Below are 13,167 nucleotides of genomic sequence, written 5' to 3'. Positions count from 1 at the left end.
CCAGGCCTAATGCGAGCCAGGGAAGTCTTTAGCCCCTTCCGTGACTGCGATGTGCAAGCCAGGGGCTTCATATCTGATATATTTCGGACCCACCCCGAGCTTTTAAGCAGTGTTTGGTGGTCCAAATTAGCCTGGCTACTATGGAGCTGCGAGTGACTACATATTTAAAAACCCCTGGCTTGCACATCGCAGTCACGGAAAGGGCTAGGAAGTCTTGTGCTTGTAACGTGGCTTCATGTTTTCATCCACTGAGCCGTGAGGCTCAACATGCTTGTTTGGTTGAGGTCTGAAGTTCTCTGAACTCGCCAAATTGCCCATAAATATAGTTTTTGTGGGTATTGTCCAGTTGTTGCTGTATGTTTTTATCTGCCCAAAATTCAAGCAAGCATGAAAGCATTACAATAATGACGTTGTGTGTGTCAGCAAGTTGATACAGAAGCCTCTCCCGTGTTTTGGTACAAGCTCGCACACCACGCCCCCCGCTCCCACTGGCGCGCACCCGAGACCACCTATTTCAGCGGTCCAGGTTAGGAGCGAATCAGCGTCCCCGGGGACAGGGGGGGGGGAGCGTTCTCACTAGGATGGACACACCCTTTTTGGGTGCGATCGGGCTCTGATTCGACCCCGAATTGTGAGTGAGAAAGCCCCCTTACACTACAGCTTGTATACAAAAACAAAAATCAGAAATAAATGACAACAACAGACAACAGTTAAAAACAGTGAAAACCAGATAAAATAGAATAAAATAATTTTGATAAAATCATCAATCACTAATTAAAAAAACAAAACTATAGGAACAGTGAGGACAAGAAAGAGTGCCTATGTATTACCAAAAGCCTGTCAAACCTCATTGCACTCAGATGCACTGCTCTTACAAACCAAACAACCTGCAAATATGAAAGGCACTACGCCCTTCTCCCATAGCAAGCAGGATGCAAAAATACATTTGATAGTCTAAACGCATTACAACACATTTCATACAAGACTACTAGGGATGAAAATACACTAACCTACACTGTAGCACTCAACACTTTGATGAACATCGTTACTCAGCTGATAGAGTCGTACCCTTCCTGATGACTTGTTGTACAAAACTTGTAAGTCGCTTTGAATAAAAGCGTCCGCTAAATGAAAGCAATGTGGGACAAGGGCAGACTGAAACGCATGCGTGTGTGTGCGTGTGTGTGTGTGTGTGTGCCTGTGTGTGTGTGTGTGTGCCTGTGTGTGCGTAACCACACCAGAGGAACTAGAATGCAAATCCATCCTGTATTTCCATGTTTGTGCACGTGGTTAGAAGACCTTCCTCGTCTCGTCCACAGGGACAACACATCTCATTGTACCGTAACCTCGCCGTCATGGACTGGTTAATAGAGACGGCTGTCTAAACATTTACCCTCATGGACAAAACAACAGACAAAGAACTACAGCAAGTTGCTCACAGGAATCACTCAAATCTGTGTTTTCTTTTCATTTATTATTTGCATGTGGTAATAAAGAATGGGATTCAAATCAAATTCATTCCTTTCTCGAAGAAAACAACTTAGAAGAAATTTCAATCGGGATTCAGAAAATATCATAGCACTGAAACTGCCCTCACCAAAATAATCAGTGACCTCAGACTAAACTCTGATGAGAATAAGGTCTCCATCCTTATCCTGCTAGATCTCAGTGCAACCTTGTTGGTTTCTCAGACTATGTGCTAAGCTGGTTTAAAACATAAGGTTATCCTATAACCCTGGTTATATGAATACTGGCTGAGCGTCTCGCTCTGCCTTCTGAGATATCATTATCTCCAGCACCTATTGTGCCCATGGAAACCAAACACATGCACCCACCTGCATGTGACCATGCCACTCCCCTGCGTGCCTCTACAATAGGCAGGAAGTAGTCACGCTTACACCCTTCCAAGTTCGAATTCCATACGCGGAAAACATCCAAGGGACCTCAGGGCGCTGAAGAGCGAGACGCTCAGCCAGTATTCATATAACTAGGGTTATAGGATAACCTTACATTATATCTCATTACTGGCAATCGCGTCTCGCTCTGCCTTCTGAGATAAAGGGCAGAGCGGACGCGTGGCCACGTCAAATGCACCCCCTGAGGGCCCGTAAGCCCCAGCCAGGGAGGAGGAGAGTCCCGTCCACCCGCACGTTCTAACGAAGGGAGGGGAGGCAGTCAACTACAAACAAAGTGCGAAAAAGGGGAACCAGGCACCCCCGAACGCACAGCGCAAGCGGGACCACGTGTGACACAGCACTCCGCGGTCCACAGCCACACACTCCTGCTAGCCAACCTGATGGCGGGATGCAGGAGAGGTCCCGGACCTCAGGACTGCCTGGGAGACAGAACCCCCAGTCATAGGTAAAACCTAACGAAAGGACTCAGGGAGGACCAGGAGGCCGCAGCACAGATGTCCTCCACCGAGCCCCCCCCCCCCCCCCCCCCCCCCCCGCCAACAGGGCAGCAGAGGCCGCCACACCACGAGTGGAGTGCGCCCTGACGCCGCCGGGGGGAACCTGTCCAGCCAACGTGTAGCAAAGGGCAATGCCCTCGCACAACCAATGTGACAGGCACTGCTTGGACAGTGCCTTACCCGCGCGAGGGCCACCGTAACAAACAAACAGTTGATCGGAAGCCCTGAGATCCCGCGTGCGACTAAGGTAAACCTTCAGTGCACGGACAGGACAGGTGAAGGCTCGCCTCCAACCCACTAGCGTGAGGAGGAGGGCGAAACGCCTGAAGCACAATATCCCTGGAGTGACAAGAGCGCCGGATATTCTTTGGCAAGAAGGCCGGATCAGGCCACAGAGTCGCCTGCTATCGGCCCAAATAGACAGGTACTCTGACCGCACAGAGAGAGCACACTGTTTACCCACGCATTTAGCGGAGGTGATGGCCCAAAAAAGGAACGCGGTCGTAAGACAGACGATCCAATGGCGCCTGCTCAAGAGGCTCAAACGGGGCCCCCAACAGCCTTTCCAGAACAGTTGGAGGTCCTGACTCGGAGACAGAGAACGTTCCACAGGCTTGAGACACCGTGCGCCAAGCAAGAAACGTCCCACGAGAGGGTGGATGAACAGTGTTCTGCCCTCAAAGCCCACATGACAAGATATAGCTGCGGCATATACCTTCACTGTTGAGGCCGACCGCCCATCCAGGATAGACTGGAGAAGGACAGAACCGAGTCCAGGGGGCATGACACCGGGTCCAAGCCCCCAACCTCACACCAGAACATGCTCGCCCATCACATGATGGCCGAGCCGTCCGAGGACTAGAAGCACTGCCTTCAATTCCAACACATTGATATGTACTGCAGACCGGGCAGCATGGTCCTTGCCAGCTGCCCCCTACTGCGTCAGTCCGACACATCCCCCCCCCCCCATCCCGTGAGGGAGGCATCGGTGAAGACCGTGACGTGTGACAGCCTGCTGCCCATGGGGACCCCGCTGGTGAGGGCCCCAGGCCCCCCCCCCCCCCCCCCAGAGGGCGAGGTGTGGGAACCTTCAGCAGCTTCCACTAGACTCTCACAGGGTCTATTTTCACACTGAAAAACACACCTCTGTATCCTCCTTATGAAGAGGAGGCCAAGAGGGACCACAGCTTGAGCAGATGCCATAATACCGCGCAGGCGTATCACGGTCAGCGCCGTAACCGTCCTGCCAGGACGGAACCTCCCAGCAAAACCCAGGCTGGTGAGGAATTCCACCACCTGCCTGGTATGAGACCTGGCGATCTTCTCTGACCGGCCTAGGACCAGAACGTCATCCAGGGTAGAATAAAATTAGTCTCCAATAATTGTTAGACTAGAAGTCTTTATTTGTCATGCAGTTTTTAACACACACACACACACGCGAGATGGGCGACCCACAGGAACACACACACACATGCACTGAGTCGCAGATGAAATGTCTCTGCACTTTTCCCATCCCGTTGTCCTTCCCCCCATGGGCAGCCGGGAGCAGATAGGGCGTCAACGTGAGCCGTGCCCCGGGGACCAATCCAAGTGCTCCTGTCCGTCTTCGTCAAAAACGCCACAGCGTTAGCAATCTGTTGTGCATGTTTTTCCATTGGGTTTATTTTATCGGGGGGGAAACCCTTGCGAGCACGGGGAGAACATGCAAACTTCACACAGAAAGGCCTGGGAGATACCCCACCGAGTACCTGGCATCATGGAAACCTGGTCCCCAAGCGGGAATCGAACCCTGGACCTTCTTGCTGTAAGGCGACAGTGTTAACCACTACACCACCGTGCCGCTACACTTGGTGAAGATGCGAGGAGCCAGAGAGTAGCCGAACGGCAGCCTCTGGTACTCGTACGCTAAGCCCTGAAACAGGATGCATAGGTAGGTTCTAGGAGGGAAGATCGGGATGTGAATACGCAGCCTTCAGGTCTATGGAGGTGAACCAGTCTCCCACCTGACAGCGCTTAACAGGTGGGTGATGGTCAACATTCTGAACCTTCCATGGGACAGGTCCAGTATGGGTCCGACCCCCCCCCCCCCCCCGATTTCCGATTTCTCGACACTAGACACAGCTAGATGGCAACGTTTTTTTAGGGCGTGCCCATCTAATAGCCGATCCCTCGGCCGCCGAGGCTGTCGGCCTTGTGATCACCTGTTTTCTTTGTGTCCAGGGTATCTCAGGCGGGGGAAACGCAGCCACTGGCGAGGCCGTGCTCTCACCTCTGGCTGCGCGGTGTGGGGCGGCGTGGAGCCCAGGTCAAATACCGCCCGCGCCCCGTGGACAGACCAAGGTCCATCCGCGGAGAGGGGAGGTTGCTCCAACCAAAGATGCCCGTGAACAACCGTTGACAGCATCCTAGCCCTCCCTGCTGTTATAGCTTGTGGCTGGGTCAAAAGCTGAATAACCTCAAAACCTTGCACGATGGTTGACGTCGGCTGGCCCTAAGGCCCCACCACCCGACACCATTTTTAACAGAAAAACAGCCAATTGAGCAATGTTGTTAGTTGCTGCTAAATTCTGTACTGCGACGGTACAAGCTTCATCAGCCCACCAGCCACCTGCCGGGCCGACCCGCCTCTTGGCGTCGGCCGGGCGGGATACCGTTCCACCATGTCAGGGCAAAGGACCAATGCCACCTGCTTCACTAAGCACGGAATACCAGTGGCGGCTGCTGACCAAAGTCTATTACTAGTGAAGCACTGCTCCACTAGTAGTCATGCAATAACCTCCAATGCGGCACACCTGTGCATGCACCCGTGTAAGGGATAAATGAATGAATGAATGAAAACTTTATTAACATATTGCAGAATGGGCTAGCCCAATACACACAATTGTTAAGGGGATGCAGACCAGAGAAAACGTTAGTCCTGTCTACATCAGGGTCCGCCATTTTCAATTCATAGATTCACAAATGCACACCTGCCCTGAGCCCTGTCATCAGCCCATCCACGCATGTAAAGGGTAAATAAGCCTCAGCTAAACCCCCAACATTAGACACCGATTGACCGTCAGCATGAATGGTTAAGAGGAGGGAAGAGTGAAGACAGCCCCGGCGGGGTACATGGGAAACGGCGCCCCAAACATTGTAGCATTAGCACCAGCTGCGCGCGCTAAGATACTTGGAAAAACATTCAACAATGAGTCATGATGACCACGTTTATCCAAACACCCAGCTCCCCGCGCTAATACATCGCTCAGGTCCTACCTGAGCGCAACGTGGCTCGACTGCCAAGCGCCGCGCGAAGTCCATCGGTCCGCTGTCAAGCGACGAGGAAAACACAGGATAGGACCGCCGTGCTGTCTGGACGTGCCGAGATGGTTCCGGGGGCTGGCGTACGTCTGGCGAAAGCCCAACATTGCGTAATTTCTCCCTACGCTTCATAACAAAGTTCCACCTGTTTGCAAGTGCATATGAGCAGCTTCCGCGTTTGGAAAAGAATGAGGAAGGGTGTAAGCGTGACCACTTCCTGCCTATTGTAGAGGCACGCAGGGGAGTGGCGTGGTCACGTGCAGGTGGGTGCATGTGTTTGGTTTCCATGAGCACAATCAGTGATGCGTTACTCATGGGACGAGGTTGCACTCCGTTCAACCAAAGTTTTGTGAGCAGAAGCACGTGCACGCATGGATGTGCACGCGCGTGCACACAGGAATGTGCTGCATTCGACTGATGCGCCAACTCGCAGTACCCACCTGGCTACTTTATCAATAGCGCCGGTCGTCAGGTGTTATATTCCATTCATAGAGGCAATTAGGCACTGTTTTTAGTCTGTCCTTATGCAAGGGTACATTTATGCGCATGCGCGGGAGCGCGCGTGCACGTGACGTCATTAGCGTGCATGCAACCAGTGTTGATATGAGCATCGCAACACTGGGCACAATAGGTGCTGGAGATAATGATATCTCAGAAGGCAGAGCGAGACGCGATTGCCAGTAATGAGATATATAACATACATCAGAGGGAGGAAATTCTATGTTAACCCTGATCAGAGAGATCTTATAGGAACCAGTAAGACGCCCTGATCAGAGGACCAGAGTTTTTTTTTTTTTTTTTTTTACTTTGACCAGTCAGCTGGTTTCGCGTTTATCGCTTTTTCTGGTCAAGTATGACCGACAGAAACAGGTTGAATGGGGTATAGATGGGGGGAAAGACACTGAGAAAATACGGCGAGTCCGGGAGTCGAACTCGTGTACCCCAGATCCGTGACGCGCACGGTTGTCCCCGACGCCGAAATAGCGTTCGAGGTACGCGGTGAGCTACTGGAGCTCCCCCAGAGATTTTTTTTTTGTATCTACCTTTTCTCCCATTTTCTATTTTTCTCCCATCCCAATTTCGTATCGTCCAATTCTACCCTCCTCTGTCTCGAACGCTGTTAGGCCATGCCTCCCACAAGCCGGCTGCAATGTGGACTAAGCCTTACATCACATGTCCCCTCCGGTACTCGAGGAAGCAGCAGTCGCATCTTTTCACCTACACAGCGCGATCTCTCAGCGTCGGGGGTCTGCGTTTGGAGGGCACGCCGCCCCCGTCGCTTCCTGATTCTGCTGCGCAGGCGCACCAACCGACCTGTAGGAGTCACTGTCCACAACGTCCGATCCCCACCCATCAGCTTCCCACCCCCTAATACTGCCAATTGTATTAGTATGAACGACCAGCCAAGCTGATAGCAATGCCGAGAGCTGGGCTCGACCCCAGCGTCTCCTGCATTGGTGGTGAGCGCCTTGCCCACTGCACTACCTAGCCGCCCTAGAGGACCAGAGATCTTATAGGAACCAGTAAGAAGCCCTGATCAGAGAGATCTTATAGGAACCAGTAAGATGCCCTGATCAGAGAGATCTTATAGGAACCAGTAAGATGCCCTGATCAGAGAGATCTTATAGGAACCAGTAAGGAGCCCTGATCAGAAAGATCTTATAGGAACCAGTAAGAAGCCCTGATCAGAGAGATCTTATAGGAACCAGTAAGAAGCCCTGATCAGAGAGATCTTATAGGAACCAGTAAGAAGCCCTGATCAGAGAGATCTTATAGGAACCAGTAAGAAGCCCTGATCAGAGAGATCTTATAGGAACCAGTAAGAAGCCCTGATCAGAGAGATCTTATAGGAACCAGTAAGAAGCCCTGATCAGAGAGATCTTATAGGAACCAGTAAGAAGCCCTGATCAGAGAGATCTTATAGGAACCAGTAAGAAGCCCTGATCAGAGAGATCTTATAGGAACCAGTAAGAAGCCCTGATCAGAGAGATCTTATAGGAACCAGTAAGAAGCCCTGATCAGAGAGATCTTATAGGAACCAGTAAGAAGCCCTGATCAGAGAGATCTTATAGGAACCAGTAAGAAGCCCTGATCAGAGAGATCCTATAGGAACCAGTAAGAAGCCCTGATCAGAGAGATCTTATAGGAACCAGTAAGATGCCCTGATCAGAAAGATCTTATAGGAACCAGTAAGAAGCCCTGATCAGAGAGATCTTATAGGAACCAGTAAGAAGCCCTGATCAGAGAGATCTTATAGGAACCAGTAAGAAGCCCTGATCAGAGAGATCTTATAGGAACCAGTAAGAAGCCCTGATCAGAGAGATCTTATAGGAACCAGTAAGAAGCCCTGATCAGAGAGATCTTATAGGAACCAGTAAGAAGCTCTGCCTGGCCGCGTGGCGCCTTGTGAGTAAACAAAGCGAGTGGTGGGAGTAATAATTACAGTGAAAAGCTGTAATAACCAAGAGGGCTGCCGGAGCAGACAGACCCGAGTCAGCGCCTCTCCCTCCCTGACTGACGGGTGTGGTGACGAAAGTATGAGCGGAATGGAACCGGACCATTTAGCCCTTGAGCAACTTGTTATCTCATCACGAGTGACAGAGATTACGCTCCTCTTGCAGGGGTTATAGAGGCAGAGGGTAGGTCAGTGTTTTGGAACGTGCCCCCTGACACGTGGAATGTTTCACAAAGCCCCTTAAAACTCAATACTTTAATATCCGTTGGTCAGTTTAAATACATAATGGCTCCAATGTACAGTTTCTTCGGAAAATGTACATACTCTCTTTTTTAGACTATTTTTGTATCACAAACAGTACTGTATTTGTAAATCTGGTATGTCATAAATGTATAGATGTAGCAGTACTGTCTATCTGTATGTCATGTGTGTCATATACGTTATGATGAATTGAAAATGGGGGACCCTGATGTAAACAAGACGAAAGTCTTTCTCTGGTCTGCATCCCCTTAATAATTGTGTGTATTGAGCTGTACTGTATTGTACCCATTCTGCAATCTGTTAATAACATTTTCAATCAATCAATCAATGGCCAACCGTTTGAATTGTTTAATTGATTGACTCTTCCGTTTCTATATTGTTTTTGTATTACGTATTGTTCCTCTCAACGTCATTGTAAACGAGAGCCTGCTCTAAATGATCCATCGAGATGAAATGAAGATAGAATGAAAATTAGGTCTTGGGAAGGTTAAAACGGGTCCCCAAATTATTCTCTGGCAGTATTACATGACGTCAGAGCTCCTCTCAAGTCAGACGTTGAATAAGAAATGTTCGGGCTGCACAGCGACGCACACAAACCCTCTCTCTCTGCTCAACCTGAACTTTAACATTCCACAGTCGTCTGAACCCTGACCCTGTTATGCAACATAGGAACACGTTCCTTCTAGGAACACGTTCCAACGTGAATCACGTCCCCCGTACCTCAGTCTCACTGATCAGATCCTCCAGATTAGTGATCTGAGTCCTGACCTGGTCCTCTTTGCTGATGAGGTAATGGATACTCTTAGCCAGCTTCTCCTGGGGTGGGAGATAACACACAAACACAAATAGAGTGGGTTTCAGTAGGTATAACAGACACAAACAAACATGATCACACACACACAAAGATTGGATGGTAAACACAAACAAAACTCAGTGTCTTTCATATTTAAACAGACATGTTGTAGATGTATTTCATTTCAACCTTTATTTAAAATCGTAAGCATCTGAGGTTTCCCTCATTTACAGAAACGACGATTGTACAGTACATAATAAAAACAATATTCACAGAAATTTAAACACCAGAGTAAAAAATTTATAAAAAACGTTTCAAAATCATTTAAAAAGATCAACTAAAACAGTTACAGGTAGTCACACAATGGTCTGAAATCATACGTTTAAACATTCCAAGGGAAGGGAGAACCTCCAATTTCAGCGAGAGTTGAAGGACATTCCATGCGTTAGAGGCATCAAAGGAAAAGGCTGACTTCCCTAGCTCAGAACAAGTTTGAGTATAAATATAAATTACAACAGTTATCAAAGCCATTTCCTGATTGGTGGAAGCGTTATGGGCCTATAACCTCTTCACAAATACATAGGATATGGTGCAATTATGTTAATTATTTATATTTAAAAAAGATAGTATCATTGAGTATAAAAACTGACAAACAGGCCTATAAATATGACTAAAACATGTGCACTCAGTCTCACAGTACAATATCACACACACACTGTTATGTACCATGAGCTTGATCACTCCTGTGTCACTGGGCATGCAGGTGAGGGTTGCTAATTAGCTAATTACTGCTGATTGGATACCTGCTGGCAGGTTAAAACCAGTCTCTGAGGCCCCGTTTAGACGAGCGTTTTGTGAACAGAAACCGCAAAAGTCATCTTGCGGTTTCACTTTTAATTTTACGTTTAGACAAGCGTTTTGGGATGGAATTCTGCGTGCAGACGACGCTGTAACGACTCGAGACGACGGAGCCCCACTGTCACACGATTGGCGCATATGTCACATGACGTGCTGTGAAGACCCGCCCTACTCTGCCTCTGATTCGCAGACTGTGGATGGGGAATGTGATTGCACCAAAGCAGAGTCACTCACAGACAGTGGGTCCACTCACGCCGCGGGACAGATTCTTGTGTATTTAACCCTTTCACTGCCACACGACAGCCGGTTGTGTGATAGTAAAGGGTTAACCTTCTGTCGTGTGGCAGTGAAAGGGTTAAAAGTACTGCCAATGTAGCCTTCAGGTGATCTCCGTTGATATAAGTCAGACATACTTGCTTTGTTTACGTCTCGGCTACTGGCGCATACCTGCTACCTGTGACGTAAGCAGTACGCGCGACCAGAGCCGTCACAACCCTTTCGTCATCGTTTTATCAGATTTATACGTTTTAACAGTTTAGACGAGAGCGCAAAGCTTTTGCGTTTCTAGGAATTCCACCCTGGAAGGTAGTCTCACTTTTTTGCGGTTTCACCCCGTAAAAACGCTGTTTCCGTATAAACGAAAGGCACATCCGAAAAAATATTTTTGCGGATTCACCTGCTAGCGTTTCCGTCTAAACGGGGCCTGAGACACACATGCACTCTGTCTGTGGCTAGAGGAGTGTGTGTTAACAGAGAGTTGTCACGTTCTCTCATTCTTTGTTCTTTAGTTTGTACCAGTAATTCATTGTTAGAGTAGTATTTTGAGTTAAACACAGGTTTTGGTGTCTGTTTGCACAGCCAAGGTCGTAACACACACACACACACACACACACAGTACAATATCACATCACACGCACAGTACAATATCACATCACAATATCACATCACACCCACAAAGCTGGGACAACAGCACAGAGAGGACAAAGCACAGAGCCGTTTTCAACCAATCAGCTGAAACCCAAACGACAGTACTTCCTGATCGATAAGAGGTCCGAGGCCTGTGCGGGACATATAATACGGCCTCTTAACAATATGAGGGTACAGTATACAATGTACATCCCAGTCAACACACACACAGGGGGATAACATCATGTGAGGTACAAATGATCTCATGAAACATTCAGAAGCCCTGGTGCACGTGGCCTCACAGAGTGGTCTATCAGCTTTCAGCTGGGGAACATTCAGTCCCGGGCTCCCGGCAACCTGTTACGATTGGCTCAGCGACCCTCGTCTACCCAGAGATTAGGTTTGCTTGTTCATGATCACCAATCAGATCAACATTACTAAATTCTCAATCCAATGAAATCAAGCCTCACACCTTACCAGGATTACCAATCTGAAATCTATATATATATATTCAGATTCAAATGATTTATTGCCATATTTATTGTAACGTATAATAGAACCGAAAGACCCTCATCTGTACTTTTGTTTACAGTTTCTTTTTCTCATATTTCTTTTATATTTAGATCTAATTATATTGCCTATATTTATGGCTTTCCTCCATTACCCTGCCCATATACACATGTACTTCTCCTCACCCCTCCCCCATGCTGCCCGAACTTCCCCAAGGGGATCAATAAAGGAATATCTTATGTTATGTTATGTTATGTGAATATAGTCAATATGCTTTGGCGCTACACAAGCACCAGATTTAAAGTCTTCATGACTGCCTTCATTTGCAGAAGGACAACAATGCAGGATTTGTTAATTAAATAAACCTTTATTTACACACTCTCAAATGCATTCTGGCACCATGTCACTCAAGTCGACAGATTCCCTCGACTATCAGTCAAGGATGTCTTCAGTCGAGGACACATATTCACACTAAAAAAAAAAGAAAATCACACTAAAGCAACGGTGTTCAGAGTAATAAATGAAAGGATTTCATTAGATAACAGCCACAGGGCTGTTGGCCACGCGTGAGGCTAGTTAGGGATAAAGCCCGGTTCGCTAACAATGGGAAACCGATAGGTAGGACTCATGCCAGCATGCACAGGCCGAGTTCAGCCATGAATAATACAGCAGCAGGTGAGAGACGGAGAGCTATACAGACAGCGGCAGGTAAAAAGACACGTTGAAGTGGTTCGGTGCCAGGCCTGTTTGTGCCACAGTAAGTCGATCAGTTGTGTGCCATTGTTCCTCCAGCACAGCGGTGCTCCGAGACGCTTTTGTTCGGTGCCAACAAGTCCTTTCACGGGCCGAATCGGATCCCGTAGAACTAGCACAGAGGAAGGAAAACGTCCGTTTGTCCGTTCGGTTCATGAAATGGAATATTTTAAATCCGGCGAGAGCGGCTTGAACCACAGAGGAAGGTATACGTCCATCGAGGGGAGTGCTAGTTTTAATAGATGGTACCTAGAAGATCCTGAACCTCACGGATGGTGGGTTAACAGTAGGTAATATAATGTAGGTGAGATTGGCATTTAAAAAGAGGTCAACTCCCCTCAAACCTTAATAACTGGACTTTGGAGAAGTCTTTATTCGGCATGCAGGCAGACACACACAGGAACAAACACACATGTAGTTGGATCGCCGATGCGATTGAGTCTCTGCACTTGACCCATCCCGTCGTCGTTCCCCCCCCCAAGGGCAGCCGGGAGCAGATAGGGGCTTCGGTGTGTGTGTGTGGGGGGGGGGGGGGACCCTTACGAGCACGGGAAGAACATGCTAACTCCACACAGAAAGGCCTGGGAGATACCCAGCAACGCGGAAACCTGGTCCCCATCCCATTCCACGAGTCACGGTTAGAAAACATCATATTCTGGGACTACAGACTAGGCCTGTCCCCGACTAAGGATTTGTATAGTCGACTTTGATTGGCCAAAATTTGTCGACTACATTCATCATTATAAACATCAGAATATTTTGCTCACGTATTTAAGTAGTGCATTCTCAGGTGGTATTTGAAAGACACTTTGCTATTCAATTTACTTATGTTCAGTGGGCAGTTATTCCAATGATTGATGGCATGATAAACAACAGTCCTCTTTAAAGCATTTGATTTTGGACGTGGTAACATAATCT

General features: G+C 48.3%; 1 protein-coding gene across 1 annotated transcript in view; it reads right to left on the bottom strand.

Annotated features, from left to right (window-relative positions):
- trim36 (tripartite motif containing 36) overlaps positions 1-13,167 on the bottom strand; it is a 129,623-nt gene that overhangs the window by 69,697 nt on the left and 46,759 nt on the right. The window contains 1 exon segment of the mRNA XM_084323357.1: positions 9,150-9,245. Coding sequence (XP_084179483.1) covers positions 9,150-9,245 — 96 coding nt within the window.

Source organism: Notolepis coatsorum, assembly GCF_963971535.1.
Source record: "Notolepis coatsorum genome assembly, chromosome: 10".
NCBI classification, from domain to species: Eukaryota; Metazoa; Chordata; class Actinopteri; order Aulopiformes; family Paralepididae; genus Notolepis; species Notolepis coatsorum.
The sequence above is the reverse complement of the archived record's forward strand: the minus strand, read 5'-3'. Positions and strand labels throughout refer to the sequence as shown.